General features: G+C 58.1%; 1 protein-coding gene across 2 annotated transcripts; it reads left to right on the top strand.

Annotated features, from left to right (window-relative positions):
• Positions 1 to 428: 428 nt before the first annotated feature.
• Positions 429 to 17,940, top strand: KCNH4 (potassium voltage-gated channel subfamily H member 4). Of its 2 annotated transcripts, none has more exons than XM_019817899.3 (17): positions 429 to 888; positions 2,773 to 3,006; positions 3,341 to 3,487; positions 3,613 to 3,746; positions 4,582 to 4,825; positions 5,171 to 5,328; positions 8,062 to 8,269; positions 9,267 to 9,461; positions 9,855 to 10,054; positions 11,690 to 11,939; positions 12,515 to 12,759; positions 13,409 to 13,447; positions 13,649 to 14,001; positions 14,276 to 14,382; positions 14,913 to 14,986; positions 16,215 to 16,922; positions 17,713 to 17,940. In XM_019817899.3, the coding sequence occupies exons 1-16, from the start codon at positions 813 to 815 to the stop codon at positions 16,608 to 16,610; spliced, it is 3,060 nt and encodes a 1,019-aa protein (XP_019673458.2). In that variant the 5' UTR covers positions 429 to 812; the 3' UTR covers positions 16,611 to 16,922; positions 17,713 to 17,940. The 2 variants fall into 2 exon arrangements, with proteins under 2 accessions (XP_019673458.2, XP_044900080.1); XM_045044145.1 differs by having other exon boundaries at positions 16,215 to 17,131.
• The last annotated feature ends 278 nt before the right edge of the window (positions 17,941 to 18,218 follow it).

The following is an 18,218-nucleotide window of genomic DNA, read 5'->3' as shown; positions in this document are numbered from 1 at the left end:
AGGAAAGGGAGGCTTGACGAGGCTAAATCACACAATCAGTGAGTAGCAAAGCTGGGATTCTACCCCATGGACTCCAAAGCTCTTTTCATCCACCAGGCTGCACTCAGAGACAGAGCTCGCCAAGGTTCCCTACCTAAACTGGGGCGCGAGTGAGGGTTAAGCTATTCTAGAAGTTCATTTCCAGCCGTCCCGTCGACCCCCCACCGGCCAAACGAATCTCTTTAACCTTGCTATCACACTTTGGAGCGCTGGGAACTGAAATATCCCAATTCCAGCAGGCGGCACTGTGAACCAAACACCATCCGCAGCGTGGGCGGCGCGCGGGGAAACCCGTAGGGCGGAGCCACAAGGAGTCGCCTGGGAACCACGCGTGGGGGCGTGGTCACCCCGGAAAGGGGAGTGTCTGCCAACCAAGCCCCGCCCCACCTCCGTGGTCTCTGCTCCAGGTGGGCGTGTCCCGAAATCTCTCTGGGAGAGACACGCGTGGGCCGCTCCCCCCTGGGAGGAGCAACGCCGAGAAGGGTGAGGGTGTCGCTGGCGGCCCCTCCCCGTACCGGCCACGTGGCGGGTGCGGGCCGAGCCCGGGGGAAAGAACTTGGCCCGTGGGGAGGTGGGGGGACAGAGGCGGCGCCAAGCCTAGCCGAGAGCTGCAAGGTTCGGAACCGAGAGGCAGCGGCGGCGGCGGCGCTGAGAGGAGGGGAGGAGGCAGGCGGGCGCATGGGGCGCCCCGGCTCCGCCGGCAGCGCGCCCCCTCCGGCCCCGCCGCGCTGAACGCCCCCCAGCGCCGCGCCTCGAACCCCCGCCCCGAGGCCATGCCGGTCATGAAGGGGTTGCTGGCCCCGCAAAACACCTTTCTGGACACCATCGCCACCCGCTTCGACGGCACTCGTGAGTGGGGCGAGGCTGGGGCTGGGTGTTGGAGCTGGGGCCAAGTCGGCTTCGGCGCCGGCGCCGGGTCTCCTGGATATGGTGACACCCGAGGCGGGGAGAGTGGACTTGACGGTCTAGGAACTCCCGAAGTCGCCGGGAAAGGAACAGGACTGGCAGTGCCCTGTGAGGGGAGGCGAGGGAAGGGCCAAGAGTGCAGGGGGCTAAGACTGGGAGTGTGACTGAGTCAGGAAATGCTCTTTGTGCCGCAAAACGGAGGAGGGGGCCGTGGGAGCCTCCCGCTGCGGGACAGAGCTCTGCTGGGGACGTATGGGGGGTATCCGAGACGCAGAGGTGGGACGAAGCGGTCAGGCGCTCTGGAGTCTACTTCCAGAAGGCTCCAGCATCTCCTTCCCCAGGAAAAAAAAAAGAAAAAAGAAAGAGAAAAGATCAGACTTAGGCAGCACCTTGCTTGGATTAAGGTCACGCGCCCCCAAATCTTGGCGCGTCTGCATCTGAGGGAGGTGAGGCAGGAGGAGGGGGTGGTCCCTGTGACGGAGGGAACTCTCTGCTCACCCACCCCCAGCTTGGATTCCAGGTTCAGCACCTTGGACAGCCACATTCCTCCTTCTCTGCCAGTTCTCCCGCCTTTCCCTTTTCCTACTTTGGAGCTGAGAGATCTCCCCCTGCCCCCTTGGGGTACCCTAGCCAGTATCTGGAAGGTAGCGGGAGCGGTACCCGCGGGCGGAAACCGAGCCGCCGGGGCCTTAGCCGCCTCCCCACTCTCCCCCCACAGACACCTCCCTTGTTTCCATAGCTCCCATCACCCGGGCAACGGGCCCTGGGATGGAAGAGGGAGGCTGCTGCCCAGGGCCCAAAGCCTCCCAGGCACCTTCAGCCCCCATCAGCCACTCCACCCCCAGACAGTCACCCCTCTTAGCTCCCAGTACTGGTTGTGTCTCAGGCCCCTTCCCTCAGTGGAGACTCTGCCCCTGGATGGCCCACAGAGCCCCTCTTCGACCTCCACCCATTGGAGCCATAGGGAGCCAGCTCAGGTTCTGCTGCTGGGGTTGCTGGACTAAACTTCAGTGCCCAATCCTGTCAGACTTTGAGCACTGGGACAGACCCCCTGAAATTACCTAAAGAGATGCTAAAAAGAGGACCTTTCCTGGAAGGCAGAGAATGAGGACACTACTCATCACTGTCTCTCTCCCCCAACAAAGGAGATTTGTGAGTTTGGATAATCCCCATCTTTTGGTTTCCTATCAATACAATGGGTGTGATATCACCAGAATCTCTGCCCTGTCCACTCTCTAATAGGATGACAGGGTAACAGCTATGCATGTGTCTTGCAGGCTGTGGGAATGCGGCGGGCGGTGGGGGGTGGGGGGGGGTATTGTCGTACCTTGTCAGTGTAGCACTTAGTGAGTGCTAGGATCTGTTTTCCCCAGGTAACTCATATAACTCTCATGACAACCGTGTGAACAAGATATATTATCCCCCACTTTGCAGATACGAAAGCTGAGGCACAGAAGAGAGTTCATTAACTTGTCCAAGGTTATGGTTGGAAAGCGGCAGGGGTGTGGTGCTGGAGCCCATGCTCTTACTACTATAGGTCCTCTGTATAAGCTCACCAGCCTGAATGCAGGCAGAGGGACTGCAGGACCTTCTCCAACCCCCCAGTGATCCCTGTGCCGGTTCCGGGCCACCCTTACGTCCTTGTCCTTTTGTTCTATCTCTTCACACTCTCATTTCAGAATATCCCAAAGGGGACCCAGGAATCAAATGAAGCCTGGGAAGCTTCTGGCTCTGACTTCTGACCACAGCCTGGGGGAGGTACTTACCCACCTTGAAGCTAAGCTCCCCTCCTGGCCTTGACCTGACCTTGACCTCTTCTTCCCACAGACAGCAACTTCCTGCTGGCCAACGCACAGGGCCCACGGGGCTTTCCCATTGTGTACTGCTCTGACGGATTCTGTGAGCTCACAGGCTACGGCCGTACCGAGGTCATGCAGAAAACTTGCAGCTGCCGCTTCCTCTACGGTCCGGAGACCAGCGAGCCAGCACTGCAAAGGCTGCACAAGGCCCTGGAGGGCCATCAGGAGCACCGGGCTGAAATCTGCTTCTATCGAAAGGATGGTAAGGAGGCCTGGCCTGCCCTGCAGTCCTGCAGCCCCACAGCCCTGCCTAGGTGCCTTACCCAGAATTTGCCTGGCATGGCAGAAGTCTGGGTGCTGGTCCACCCACTGCCACAGGCTGACTAGGTGACGCCAAGTACATCCCTGATCCTCTCAAGGACTTTGTTCTCCCATCTGGAAGAGAAGGAGTCAGCTAACATAATCTCTGGGGTTCTTTCCAGATCTAAACCTTTGCCAAGCCCTTTGACTATGCTCAGGAACCATGGGAGGTTAAGGGGAAAGGGGTGCCATGGACTGACTGCTCACCCTCCCATTCCACCTCTCCACATCTCCAGGCTCAGCCTTTTGGTGCCTCTTGGACATGATGCCCATCAAGAATGAGATGGGAGAGGTCGTGCTTTTCCTCTTTTCCTTCAAGGACATCACTCAGAGTGGAGGCCCAGGACTTGGCCCCTCAGGAGGCCATGGTGACAGTAATCATGGTAACTGCAGGCCTGGGGAGGAGGCATTAATGGTCAGAGGTCCTTGCTGAAGGTCACACAAGACCTCTCCCTACCGGGCCTCATGGGATGCGCCCCCATTTATCTTGCACCCTTCTTCCCAACAGAAAACTCGGGCGGTTTTGGTAGGAGGGGAGCCAGCTCAAGACTTCGATCTGCCAGGAGGCAGAGCCGTACTGTCCTACACCGGCTGACTGGACATTTTGGCCGCCGGGGCCAGGGAGGCATGAAAACCAATAATGTGAGTCCTGTCTGCACCCCAACGTCTCCCAGCTGTGATTCTGAGACAGCCTTGCTACTGTCTCCCCGTCTCCCTGCCTATCTGATCTCCCTCCCGTGGCTTATTCCTCTGTCCACCCGTTTCTCATGTATGACTCTCTGCTGTGTCCCATCATGTCCCCTCACATCTTCCAACCCCATTTCCCTTGCTTCCTTCTGATTGACGTTACTCTACTATGATGATATCATAAGGGCAGGGACCTAGCAGCAATTACATCACCTACCTCTGGATGATAGAGTTACCTTTGCGGGGGGGGGGGGGGGCGGGAGTGAAATCACAAGCTGTGGTCCTAGGGAGAGAGCCCCCAGTGGGGTCCTGCTGTCTAGCCCTAGGACCCTGATAAAGCCTTGGGATCAGTTGTCCAGCCCTCTGTGTTGTTTTGAGGGCTACAGGGAATGGGGTGCGCCGTGCCAGCCTCCTCTCATCTCTGGGATATCCCCGTCCCCCACAGGGCCCCCAAATACCAAGAGAAACTTAAGGGAGATGTTAGTGACCCCTCAAGCTAAGGCGTGTGCCTGATTTGTCGTAATCTCCCTCTCAAGTAGGGGGAAGGCCCATCCTTATAAAACCCCCCTCTCAAAACATGATTGATCAACAGGGGGCCTGAGCAGTTGCTTGGCAGAGGAAGGAAGTGTTAGGTGCCAGCCCCTGACCCCCTCCCCTGCACCTTCTATCTCCTGTCGTGGTCATGCCTGCAGCACCCACTCCCCCCTTCCCCATCCGCTGCCTCTCCCTTCCCCAAGCCTCGGCTCCTCTTTCCCTTAAATGTCCCCAACCGCCACCCCTCTCCCCCTAGAACGTGTTTGAGCCAAAGCCATCAGTGCCCGAGTACAAGGTGGCCTCCGTGGGGGGGTCCCGCTGCCTCCTCCTCCACTACAGCGTCCCCAAGGCCGTGTGGGACGGCCTCATCCTCCTCGCCACCTTCTACGTTGCGGTCACCGTTCCCTACAATGTCTGCTTCTTGGGCGATGATGACACCCCCATCACTTCCCGACACACCCTTGTCAGCGACATCGCCGTGGAGATGCTCTTCATCCTGGGTTAGACCTTCTGCCCCACATACCCTGGTGGGTGGGCCGGAGGGACCCACTCCTCCAACCTTTGCTCGATCCTGGGCCTGCAGTACCCAGGCATTCAGAGCCCAACCATTTCTGGGTCTTTAAGTCCTAATGGTCCATGTGCCCTGACCTCTGACCCCTTCAGCCTTCAACCTTTAGACCACTCCTCCCTGGAGACCAGCCAGAAGCCCGAGCTCTCTTCCTCTTCCCTGCCCCCCCTCCATTCTGGGCCTCAGGCTTGTTCCCAGCTACTCATTTCCTTGGCCCCTCGGCCTGAGTTTCTGGGCACAAAGCCCCCTAGTAACCAACAGCCTCTTGCACCCCCAGATATCATCCTGAACTTCCGCACCACCTATGTGTCCCAGTCCGGCCAGGTGGTCTCTGCTCCTCGTTCCATCGGTCTTCACTACCTGGCCACCTGGTTCTTCGTTGACCTTATTGCTGCTCTGCCTTTTGACCTGCTTTATGTCTTCAACATCACCGTGGTGAGTGACCCCCAGGCCACCCTGCAGCCCAGCCTCCCAAGTTAGCCCAGCATCTCCTATGAAGGCACCGACCCCAACTCAGACTCAGTCCTTCCCATCCATCCATCTGCATGTAGTTGTCAGGCACCTGCCGTGGGCTGCTCAGAAGGAGCTGGGAGGGTCTGTGCTCTCGGGGAGCTCAGCTCACAATCACTGAGGGAAGCTGAGACAAATGAAAAGCTAACTAGGGCTACCAAGGCGGCATTGGTCTGATGCCAAATGAGTGGTACTTTTCACATTTTTATTTAACAAACAACCGATGAGCATTTAGCTGTCTGCAAAGCACTGTGTGGAGCATGGTCACGGTGGGGAAAAGGGACAAGGATTCAGCCTCCAGGCAGCTAAGCTGGTGAGGGGGCAGGACTGGTGGAGGGGACAGCAGGAACAGAAGAGGTGAATGGAGAGGAAGATGGGGCCCAGGTGTTGCTGGCAGCTGGGCAGGAGCTAGCCGACCTTGCAGTTCCAGGCAGGAAAGTGGGCGTGCGTACAAATGATCTGAAATCCAGCCAGCACCTGGGAGGCCAAAGCACTGCAGTTGGAAAAAGGCCAGGGGTGGTCTGGGAAGGATTCCTGCAGGAGACAGAGCAGAGCTAGACCCTTGACAGAGAGCAGGATTTGGCTGGCAGAAGATGGGGAGAGAGCATCTGGGGGGAGCGTTGTAAGCCAAGACAAGGAGGCAGAGGCTGTGGGGTGGATTTGGAGGCAGACAGTGCCAGGTCCTGGGCCCTCTCAGCTCCCCGGGGACTGCCCGGAGGTGCCCTGAGTGGTCAGCTCTGCACCCAGCCAGCAGATAGCAGGTGCTCTCGAGTCCAGGGTGAGGGAGTCCCACCCTGTGTCCCCAGACCCCCTTGGCTGTTGGGTGGGGAGGTGGAGAGCAGTTTCCCTGTGCGCTCCTCTCTCTGCCACACTCAGCTATAGTGGGAAACCACCTACACGCAGCCGGATTTAACTAGCCGCCAACGGGCTGTGGGCCTCTTCTCCTGGCTGGGTACACGTGTGTGCACACTTCCACACACGTGCATGTGTGTATGTCTGCCCTGAGGCTCCGGCCACTCCGAGCAGAGCTCCCCACCCCTCCCTGTGACTGCACTCTCCCATCCCGTGCCCACCAGGCTGTGTCAGCCAGCCGGACAGCTGTCCTGGGGAGAGCTACAGAGAATCCCGTCTCTCCTCCCAGGCAGTCCCCCTCCTCTGATACCTTAAGGAGCATCTTACATTTACTAAGTCCTTTCGCCCACATCATCACATAGGAGCCTCACAGTAACCCTTCAGGGCAGATTCTCTTTTTCAGAGGTAGCTGCAAAGGCTCAGAGAGGTTAAGTGACTTGCCGCAGGTCACACAGCTAGCAGCGGCAGGCAGGAGATTGGAACCAGGCCTCCAGACTCCTAGTCTATTCCTCTTTCTAACGTACCACCCCGGTTCTCAGGAACCCCATGCACCCAACTCGATGATGTGGCAGAAGGGGGGAGGAGGAGCAGTGTGGGGCTGGAGGGAGACAGAGCAAAGATAGAGGATGAGTAGGCACTGGCAGAGCTGTGGACTTGAAGGAGCCAGGACTGGGACACTCTGGTCCAAGGAGAAGGAGAGGAGGGCCCCAAGGGAGTGGGGCTCAGAGGCAGGAGACTAGGAGAAGCTCTGAAGGACTCAAGTTTGGAAGCAGAAGCTCTGGGAGCTGGAGGCAGGCGTTAAGCCCTGGAGACGGTCCATGTGGAGGAAGCAGGGCCACCTCCTTTCCAGCTCCTTCACCTAAAATTAGAGAAAAGGACAGGAGGTGGCTCAGGAGCCGTGCCGGGCCAGGGCTGTGGGGGATGCTGGCGGAGGCTTCTGAGAGGGCCTTCATACCAAGTTCCCCCGGCGCTGCCCCAGAGCCCCCAGCCCTAGCTTCCAAGCTGCCCCCTCCCAGAGTAGTGAGAGGATAAGTTTCCGTACCTGCTCCTCGTCTCCAAGATTTGGAGGGCTAATTGAAGCACTGGTGACCACAATGACAACAGTCGTGGTGGTAATATTAGCTAACACAGGATGCTTACGAGGTGCCACCAGCTCCATAACCCCCACCTAAGCCCCACAATGGCTAAGACCTTGAAACCCAGGCTCCTTCACTTTCTGCTCTCCTTCCCCCAGCACTTCGGTATGCGCCTCTCATCAGCAGCTCACCCACCATGGCCATGGCCCCTAACCTCCCCCTGTCCCCAAGCCTCTTGCCTGTTCGCGCCTTACCTTGCTACTCTGTGGGTTGAGGACGGCTCCCATCACAACTGCTGTCATCGCCAACAACCAGCTCTTGTCCAGCTCTTGTCTAAGACTTTGGGGGCTTCAAGCAGGGGCCAGAGATCATTGTGTCTGTTCCCCTGCCTCTGAGCCTTAGTTTACTCATCTGCAAACTGGAACAATGATGATAACTGAACTGAAGGCATGAGTGTGTCATGAGGATCGTAAGTGCTTAGCCCAGAGCCTGACACACATATAGTAAGTACTTACATAAGTAAGCAAGTACACATATAGTAAGTGTTAGCCTTTATTGGTTTTAGTATTATTCTCTCCTGGCCACATTCCCTGGTCACTTTCTCAGGACAGCAGGGACGGTTTCCCCTGCTGCAGCTTCCCCTGGCTCCAGGGCATCTGGGAGGGGACACAGGGGCTCCGAGGAGGCGGAGGCGTGCCTGCTCCCAGCCTCCCCCACCACACTCCTGCAGACATCGCTGGTGCACCTTCTGAAGACGGTGCGGCTGCTGCGGCTGCTGCGGCTGCTGCAGAAGCTGGAGCGATACTCACAGTGCAGCGCCGTGGTCCTCACACTGCTCATGTCCGTCTTCGCGCTCCTCGCCCACTGGATGGCCTGCATCTGGTACGTCATCGGGCGCCGGGAGATGGAGGCCAATGACCCGCTGCTTTGGGACATCGGTGAGCCACCGACCCCAGGCTTTCGCTGACATCCGTCCGCCTGCCCTGTCCACTCAGGCCCCCGGGCTGATGCCTCCTCTGGCACCACACCCACCACCCCACATTCTTCCCTCTGGGTCAGGCACGGGGGTACTGAAGTGAAGACCAGGGGTCCGCCTGGGCAGACCTCACAGCCTAGCAGGGGAGCAAGACCGGTGACAGGCAATCAAAGCAGTACAGGAAACACTCTCATGGTCAGGAGGGTGTTTGGGGCAGAGGTAGTGCTCCTTCTCCCCCCGACCCTTTCAGTGGCTCTCCATTGCCCTCAAAATAAAGTCCACACTCAAAAAAAAAAAAAAAAGTCCCCACTCAATCCACACCCTGCATAGCCCTGCTGCCTTCTCTCTCCCCACTTGGTTTCCCTTTCTTCCCTGTGCCCTGTGCTGCAGCCACGCTGGCCTCCTTCCAGCCCCCCGGGATGCACTGCTTTCTCACAACGGCCTTGAACCTGTTTTCCTCTCGGGAATCTTCTCCCTTTGTCTTCCCTCCCTTCTTCCCCTAAGTGACTTTTCTATTCCTTGCAATCACCACTAAGCTAACTCTCCCTAACCCATTATGGCTCCTAGGACGCCCCATACTTCCCTTTTAGTAGCTCACTGCCCACCTGTCATTTATTTCATGTGTCTTTCCCCTCCAGACGGTAGGTGCCATCAGGGCAGGGAGAATGGTGGGGTCAAGTGCCAGCACCCTGTACACAGGGGTGCTCAGTAAACTGTTAGAGTGAGGAGGGTCCCCCCAAACATTCAGGAGCTTAGGAAGTTTGCAGCTGTAACCAGTTCACTATGGGGAGTCCCAGGCCCAGACCACCGGGGACATTTTCTGTCCCTGCGGGTGCAAACCTCCCCTCGCCTCTGTAAACACTTGCCCAAAGTCAAGCGCAGGCAGCTCAGGGAAGGCCAGCTCTCCACTGCCTGGGCCGCCGCTCCTTGCCTCCCTCCACTCCCCCCCCCCCCCCCAGGCTGGTTGCACGAGCTGGGCAAGCGGCTGGAGGAGCCCTACGTCAATGGCTCGGCGGGCGGCCCGTCGCGGCGCAGTGCCTACATCGCTGCCCTCTACTTCACGCTGAGCAGCCTCACCAGCGTGGGCTTCGGCAACGTGTGCGCCAACACCGACGCGGAGAAGATCTTCTCCATCTGCACCATGCTCATAGGCGGTGAGGCCGGGCCCGCCATGCCCCAGGGTGGCCCCGCTAAGCCCAGCGTGCAGATGGGGAAGCAGGCTCAGAGAAGGCAAGATGCCCACCCACGTCCAGACAGTCGTGCATTCATTCATAGCCGTTTCCTCAGCATCTACTACATGCTGGTCCCCGGGGGGGCCGTGCTGGCCTTCTGCGAAGGGAATGGGAAACCCAAGTTCATGACCTAGCTGGAGGGCAGGAGAGGAACATCAGGTCTGGCTATTCCCTGCGCCAACCCAAGCCCGCTGGCTCTCCTGCGCCTCCCTCCCCAGGCGCCCAGAGCCGTCCACAGGCAGGGTGGGTCCTGGGGCGGGGGAGGAGGCGGGAGGGGTGGCCGTCCCTAACCCGCTGCCGCTGCCGCCGCTGCAGCGCTGATGCACGCCGTGGTGTTCGGGAACGTGACGGCCATCATCCAGCGCATGTACTCGCGCCGTTCACTCTACCACCGCCGCATGAAGGACCTCAAGGACTTCATCCGTGTGCACCGCCTGCCGCGGCCGCTCAAGCAGCGCATGCTCGAGTCCTTCCAGACCACGTGGGCTGTCAACAGCGGCATCGACGCCAACGAGGTAGTGTGCCCGGATCCCGGCGCATGGCGTCGGAGTGGGAGAGGGGTCGCCGTCTCTCTGGGGTTGGGATGGAGACACCTGGGGTCCCGGGAGGCGAAGCCCTGCTCAAAGGGGCACGGCACCGACCCCCATCCACATCCCTTTTCCTTGGCACTAGAACACGGGAGCTGAGAGGGAGCTCAGGCCTTAGCTAATGCCATCCCCCACCCCCACCCCCCTCAGCCAGCCTTTCCTGAGCGCTCGCTTTGGGCCAGCCTCTCTCTGTGCGGGACACAGGGAGCTCAGAGATGATGACACTCAGCCCTTGTCCTGAGGGAGACACCAGTTGGGTGAAGGAGGCAGACAGGTAAACAAATAATTACGCAGTGAATAGGACTCTGCTGGAGGGATGGCAGAGCAATTAGGGGACGTCGTGCCTGGGCCTAGAGGAGTCAGGGAAGGTGGCACGGAAGAGGGGACATCGTGAGGGGCAAGAAGGAAATCAACCTGCTACCAGAGGCCATTCCAGGCAGAAAGAGGAGTAGGAACACAGACCCGGAAATGTTGACACAAAAGAGCAGGGGAGTTCAGGGAACTGAAAGTCAAGTCAGTGAGCCTTCAGGACTGGGTGTGTGAGTGCTGTGGAGGGGAGGAGGGAGACCGGAGTGCAAGAGACAGGGCTGGGGAGGCGGGTCAGGCCAGCTCATGGGTGGTCTTGAATTTAGATTGTATTCTGCAAAACTTTTAGGCTGGTCAGTGACCTGAGGATCTAGGAGGTATCTCTGAGAGCCGGAGCCGGAGGACCTGGTGATCGGCTGGTTGTAGGAGAGGAGCTCAGAATGGGCCCCAGGTCCCTGGTTCGGGCAAAGGGGCATGATGGGGGCATCACAGGAGGAAGGTGTGAAAATGAAAGTCCAGGATTAGGCCATGATGAGGGTGTGGTGCCTGTGGGAGATCCAGGTGGAGGCTGTTCCATCGGTAGTTGAAAATACAGGTCTAGACCCATAGGTAGGGCTCCAGGCTCACAGGGAGTAGGGAAGTCATGGAGCTGGCTGCCATGATGCAGGCAGAGTGTGGAAAGTTAGAAGAGGAGCCTGGGGAGGAAATGGGGACAAGAGGGAGAGGTCAGCAAGCCCAAGTGGCCTAGGGGCTCCATAAGATGAGGATAGAACTATGAACATTGTTTGGCCCCTCAGAGATCATTGGTAATGTTCAAGGTCTTGTGTAACCCTGCATTTTACAGATGGGGATATTGAGGCCCAGAGAGAGCAAATGGATTGCCCAAGGTTCACAAGGACTTAGGGGCAGAGCTGACTTCTAGTTTCCTGACTCCCGGTTGAAAGCTGACCCACCAGGGCCGATCCTTGTACGGGGTTGAGTAACCAAGGACGTGTGTGAGTGACCACCGTGTGTAGTCACAGGCAGTGGACACATAGGAAAAGGCCTAGTCTCTGCTCCTGAACTTGGGTTGAGAGGTCCACACACAAGCAAAATTGAGGTTTGATACACAGAGGTCTTCTTGAAGGTCAAACACAGGTAACTTCAAAGCAAAAGGCAAGTTTTGGAGTTCTCTCCTTGGAGACAGCTCAGCACATTTATAGAACTCAAGTAGCAGCTGCAGGGGGATGGCCAGAATGACCTATGCCCCTTATGCAGTTACTGCGTGACTTCCCAGACGAGCTGAGAGCTGACATCGCTATGCACCTGAATCGGGAGATCCTGCAGCTGCCGCTGTTTGCAGCAGCGAGCAGAGGCTGCCTGCGGGCCCTCTCCCTGCACATCAAGACCTCGTTCTGCGCTCCAGGCGAGTACCTGTTGCGCCGTGGGGACGCCCTGCAGGCACACTACTACGTCTGCTCCGGCTCGCTTGAGGTGCTTCGAGACAACATGGTGCTGGCCATCCTGGGTGAGGATCCCACCACCACCTACTACCTACCCCCAGAGGCATTGGGTGTGGCCAGGAATCTAGGGCCTGGGATACCCTAGTGGATATGGGGAATTCCTGCTGAGGCGGTCCTCTTTCCTGGTGCCTTCACCTCACTACCATCCCCTTTTGACCATACCCTCAGATTCTCCCCTAATCCTATGGGCCATCAACCCGTCAACCCTTCCCCAGTGACTCTCCCCCAACTCCACTGATCCTTTCCTGCTGCACCATCTCCCAACTCCATTGACTCTTCCCCACTGACCCTCAACTCCATTGACCTTTACCCTTTAGCTGACCCCTCTGGCCATTCTTTACTGATCATCTAGTTCCATTGATTATACTGACATTTCCCATTGACTGTCTCCCAACTTCATCAGTCACTCTCCACTGACTTTTTCCCAACTCCATTGATTATTTCCACCAATCCTACTGATTGATCCTTCTCTGACCGCCCTTCAAACACACTAGCCATCCCCCAGCTCCACTGACCACTTCCCGCTGATATCCTCTTGGTCCCTCTGCCCCAGCTGACTATCCCCATCCCTTACCCACAGGGAAGGGGGACCTGATTGGGGCAGATATCCCTGAGCCGGGGCAGGAGCCTGGGTCAGGGGCAGTCCCAAGCTGCGTGCTGAAGACCAGCGCTGACGTGAAGGCACTGACCTACTGTGGCCTGCAGCAGCTGAGCAGCAGAGGGCTGGCTGAGGTCCTGAGACTCTATCCTGAGTACGGGGCTGCCTTCCGGGCTGGCCTGCCCCGGGACCTCACCTTCAACCTGCGCCAGGGCTCTGACACCAATGTATGTAGACCCCCTATGGCCTCCACCTCCTCCGAGGTCCCCTCCTTCAGGGCAGACCTCCCCATCCCAAGAGAGAGTCTCATGCATCTCCTTCCACCCGGAGAACATCATTTCTCAATCCCCGGCACCCCCTTCCATTGTCCCTTCCACGCTTAACATCTTCCACCCCCACCTGACCCTTCTTCATTGGCCATCACCCAACCCCATGGACCATCTCTCACCACTTCTACTTCCGACTCCTCTGACCCATCATTTCCTGTTGGCCACCCCTCAGCACCCCCCTCAGACCCCTCAGAGGGACCTCACTTTGGAAAGAGTCCCCCTCGCGTGCTCCTCCTCCAAGTCCGTCTCTGAACTGGGCATCATCCCCTGGGTTTCCTCTCCGGCACTCACCAAATATTTCCTGACCCCATTTTGGCTTAGCCTCTGGGCCAGGTCTACAGTTTACACCCTAGGCCTTTGTCTTTCACTGCTTTTCAGACTTACTTTGCCACTCAGACATCTCTGAGTTGGAGTTGGAAGTATCTCTGACTCAGTTCCACAAAAAGGCCCCACATTCTCAAAGCCCACAGCACTGATGGGGAGGAAGAGCTGCACCAGGAGAGGGGGGAGGTGTGAGTCAGCTTGAATCCCCCCTATGTCCCCGCAGGGCCTCAGCCGCTTTTCCAGATCTCCTCGCCTCTCCCAGGTAACACCATCTTCCTGGGAGGTGTGGGGTGGGGTTTGAGGTTGCATGGGGGAGTCTGGGAGCTGGAGGCACCTTTCCGTGGCTCCTCTGCTGCAGGGACAAGGGGGGGGGGATGGGTGGCTGCATCTGCCAGTGAAGGCTGTTGCTTAATGAAGGGGCCTATTGTTCACTGTCCTGACATCAGCTGCCCTCTGCCCACAGCCCCGCTCTGAAAGCCTTGGCTCCTCCTCAGACAAGACCCTACCATCCATCACAGAGGCCGAGACTGGGGTGGAGTCTGGGGGTGGTTCCAGGCCCCGCCGGCCCCTCCTGCTGCCCAACCTCAGCCCAGCGCGGCCCCGGGGCTCCCTGGTCAGCCTCTTGGGCGAGGAGCTGCCCCCATTCTCAGCCCTTGTCTCCTCCCCTTCCCTGTCCCCATTCCCTTCCCCTGCCCTGGCTGGCCGGGGCCACAGCCCCTCCCCTCATGGCCCCCCCAGGGGTTCTGCTGCCTGGAAGCCCCCCCAGCTTCTCATTCCCCCACTGGGAACCTTTGGACCTCCGGACCTCAGTCCCCGGTGAGACGCCAGCCTCCCCTGCCTTCCCCATACCCCTGCTGGCTTCCAGAACCTTCTCTGGGCTCCGTCCCCAGCCTTCCAACCAGTGCTCTTCCTATCTCTGCCCCATCTGCCCACCCGCCCTTCCTGATCCACCACACTTGCAACCCCACCCCTCTTTGACTGCTGCTCCTCCCCAGCTCCCTGGCACTGCTGTCCCCAGTTACCCTCCGCCTGCTCTGCTCTGGCCCTTGCCCTCTCCGCATGGGACTGATGATCACTGCCCCCATCCCAGGATAGTGGATGGCATTGAGGACTCTGGCAGCACAGCGGAGGCCCCTACCTTTCGGTTCAGCAGGAGGCATGAGCACGCTAGGCCCTGCTCACAGGCCCCTCCTTCAGGTAAGGGCCAGCCGTAGACCTCACTCTCCGTCACCCATTCACCCGCCATCCGTCCACCCGTCCGTCCCTTCCGCCGTCCATCCCATGTGTAGTAAGGGCTGACCACGTGCCGGACTCTGTGCTGGGAAAGCATAGATGTGTCAGACCTGGCCTGCACTCTCAGTGAGCTTCCAGTCTAGTGGGGGACACACCTGTGTCCTCAGATAAACGATTCCAGAACAGGGTGTCAAGTGCCACAACCGAGACAGGAACAAGGCTCTGAGGTAGGAGGGGAGGGCACCCCTAACTGTCCTTCTTGGAGGAGGGGACACTTGTAGGGGGTCTTAAGGGTTGGGTAGGAGTTTGAGGGGTGGAGCAAGGCAGTTGTTGGGATAAAGGCAGGAGAGAAGAGCATGTTGTGTTCAGATGCTAAAGAGGAGCTTTTGCATGTACAGCTGGGGCAGGGGTCAGGGGAAGGGGCAGGGAGCCCAAGCCGTAGACTCCCACTCCTTGCACTCACCCTGCACCCTTCCACCCCATTCTGGCTGCAGGGACCAGGCCCAGCCAGGAACTGGCCACTGAGGCTGAGGAGATGAAGGAAAAGGTCTGCAGGCTAAACCAGGAGGTAGGTTGGGGTCGACTCCTTCCCTCCAACCTTGGCAGATGGCATCTTGGGATCAGCGATGTGCCTCGTATGTAAGAGCATTTGAGGGTTTGGAGCCAGAGTCCTGAGTTCACTTATTCACACTAGCCGGGTGACCTTGGGCAAGTCCCACAACCACCCCAAACTTCAATTTCCTCATCGAAAAATGGGAAAAATAACCCGTTTTTGCCAGAGTTGTTGAGCATGATAGAAGAGTGCTCACATGCCTGGCCCAGCCCCTGGCACAGGTAAGCACTCAGTGCCTGCTGCCTCCACCCTTTCCCGGCTGGCTCAGGCTATCTAGCCCGCAAAGACAGCCTCTCCTCCCTCCTCCACTGTGGGGTTCTCTCCTTTAGGGACCTGCCCCCTACCAAGTCCTTTTCCTTCCCCAGCCCTGGGAAGGGAATGCTCAGCAAACTTAGGGGTCAGAGGACAGGGAGGCTGAGAGGCCTTCAACCCTGGGAGACCTGGATCCTCATGTCTAAACCCTGGTCAGGAAGAGCCCAGATCTTGTATGCCAAGGCTCTGCCTCTGCCTCCTCCCAGGGGATCTCTGAGCTGTCATCAGGGCACAGTCAGGCCCAACCCTTAGGGAGTGGGCCTTCCCTGGGTTCTGATAAACATCATCTGCATCCCAGGAGGGCAGCCCCTGGGGCTGGGGGGTGGGACCAGGCCCTGTTGGGCCAGATGGAGGGCCAGTCCTGCTTGGGCTCACTGTTCTAGGTGGTGTTTCCCACACTTGAGTGTCTGTCAGCACCATTAAGATGCAGACTCCTGAGCCTCACCCAATTTGGAATGGCTGGGGCGGGGCCCAGGAATCTGCATTTTGACACGTCTCTCAGTTGATTCGTATTCCCTGAAGTTTGCAAAACACTGAATAGATGCTTGAGCTTGTGTGCTGGGGTCCCCTGAGAGTAAGGCTGCTGTGTCTGTCACTGCCAGCTTTGTGGCCTCTTTGAGCCCATTTTTCTGCCTCTTGTAAAAGTGGAGGAGAGGGGATAGCAATACCTGCTGTCCCAAAGCCTTTTTGGAAACAAGCTGAGTGTTTACATCTAGACAAAGATAACCCCTGCCCTGCCTTTTTCTCCCAGTGGCCGTGAGCAGGAGTGGCTGGGAAAGAGTTTTGTACACAGTGGAGGGGGGGGGGGGCGCACCCGGGAGATCGGTGATTGTTGTGGCATCTGGGAAACGATTTGTTGTGTTTTCAACAGATCTCCCGCCTCAACCAGGAAGTGTCTCAGCTGAGCCGGGAGCTTCGACACATCATGGGCCTGCTACAGGCTAGGCTGGGGCCCCCAGTCCACCCAGTAGTCTCGGCTCGGCTCCCAGACCCTCCTGGTCCCCAGCTGAGGCCTCCACGCATCTCACCCTGTCTATCTGGACCACCGCCCAGCCTCCAGGATACTACTTTTGCTGAGGTCCACTGCCCAGCCAGTGTGGGGACAGCAGAGATGGGGGCCGCCCCCTCCAACCTGAGGCTCTCCGTGCTGTCCCCCTTCCCCTCAGAGCCTGAGCCTCTGGGACCTTCCCCAGTGCCAGAGGCCCCATCCCCGACCCCAAGCCTCATGCAGCACAGCTTTCGGTCCAGGTCAGACACGTTCCACTGACCCTGGCCCTGGGCCCAGGCCCGTCTGGGGTGGGCACTGCTGCTTGCCATCCAGGGAGGGACTGGGCCCCTTGGCCTCCTGCCTCCGGTCAACAGCCACCGGCTGGTCTGGTTGGCTCTGCATTCTCTGGACTTTTTAACAAAGCCTGGTTACTTCGGACCCTCTTCCCTTTTCTAAACCTTCCTGTATCCTTCCCCTCTGTGAGGGGGAGCCACCTGAGGCTGTGGAACCCAACAGGCATGAGACAGAATGCAGTGCCGATCCGGCTGGGCAGATGACATGTCCTGCTTTCTCCCCAGGATCTGGAGGCAGGTAGATACCAGGGAGCACCGGGGGTTGGGGAAGGGTCCCAGATCAAGCCCACGAAGACTGAGGCAAGAGCAGGCAGGATCTTGGTGTCTAAGGCAAGAGGGACAGATTGCAGATTCTGCAGCAGAGATAGCTTAGTGATATTGGGAGGCCTTCTATCCCAGCCCCTGGATTCTGCTGGACACCTTGGAAGCGATGTCACCTTGAGACAGGTAGGTTTGAGATCGCAGCTGGCATCTGAGGAACCCAAGACTCCTTAGACCTCCCCCTACCAGCCCAGGCTGGAGGGGCTCACCCCATCCCTCAACCCACACAAGAAACAAACGGGTGGCCCGCAGATATGTATTCTTCGGTTCTCGCAGATTTGTGTGTGTGTGTGTGTGTGTGTGTGTGGTAAAATACGAATGAGTTGCTGACACTAAAAATCAGAGTTCACACAAATATCCAGATATTCCAGTTTCTCTAAAAAACTTGGGGCGTTCTGGCAACCCTGGGCCAACATTCCACTGGCAATAATCCACTGGTGTTGAGTGGCCGCAGTCCTCTTGAGATGGGGCCTGTGCTCGCCACTTTTTCACAGTCGCCACATTTCTGGATCATCTCCTGACACTTAGCTGGCTTCCCTCCTTTGACTTCTTTGTCTGGTCTCTGTAGGTATTTGGATTTGCAGTTCCTGCCTTAGAGTGTCCTCTCCGGGTTCCTGTGCTCCAGAGAGTGCTTTCTGGGCCCAGAAATGTCAGCTTCTACCCCTGGGCCTGGGCCTGTCAACATCTCTGTTTCTGTGTTTCTGCAGGCTGTCCCTGAAGGTGGTCTTTTCTGCTGCCAGCAACTTGAAACAGTCCCCACGGCACTCCCTACCCCTCCCCTCACCAGACCTCTTCCGAGCCTGTTCTCCCCACACCCAACACGGTCTCACTCAGGGCCCTGACTTCTCACAAACCCACCCTGTTCTCCAGTTCTCCTTTGCCACCCAACACCCAAGGCTCACTTTTGGATAGGAAATAAATGCTTTATTTTTGTAGTTGTTGGCTCTGGCTGTTTCTGGGGGTTGGTCTTGAGAGCTCCAGGGCTTTGGAGGAGCCTACAGGGCAGTCACTCCCCACCGCACCCCAGGGCCCTGTTGCTGTCTCTAGGAAGGGCAAAGGCGCCGAGCAATCCACTTGGCACCACATTCACGCCACCAGAAGCCCCAGGGATGAGGTAGAAACCTTAATGAGTCACTGCGGGCCCGTTATACCCCTCCTCCTCCCACCCATGACAGCCACAGATTCAGACACAGTGTGTGAGAGGCACAGAGTC

The sequence above is a fragment of the Felis catus genome, chromosome E1 (genome assembly GCF_018350175.1).
Source record: "Felis catus isolate Fca126 chromosome E1, F.catus_Fca126_mat1.0, whole genome shotgun sequence".
Classification (NCBI taxonomy): Eukaryota; Metazoa; Chordata; class Mammalia; order Carnivora; family Felidae; genus Felis; species Felis catus.
This window is presented reverse-complemented; position numbering and strand designations above follow the sequence as displayed.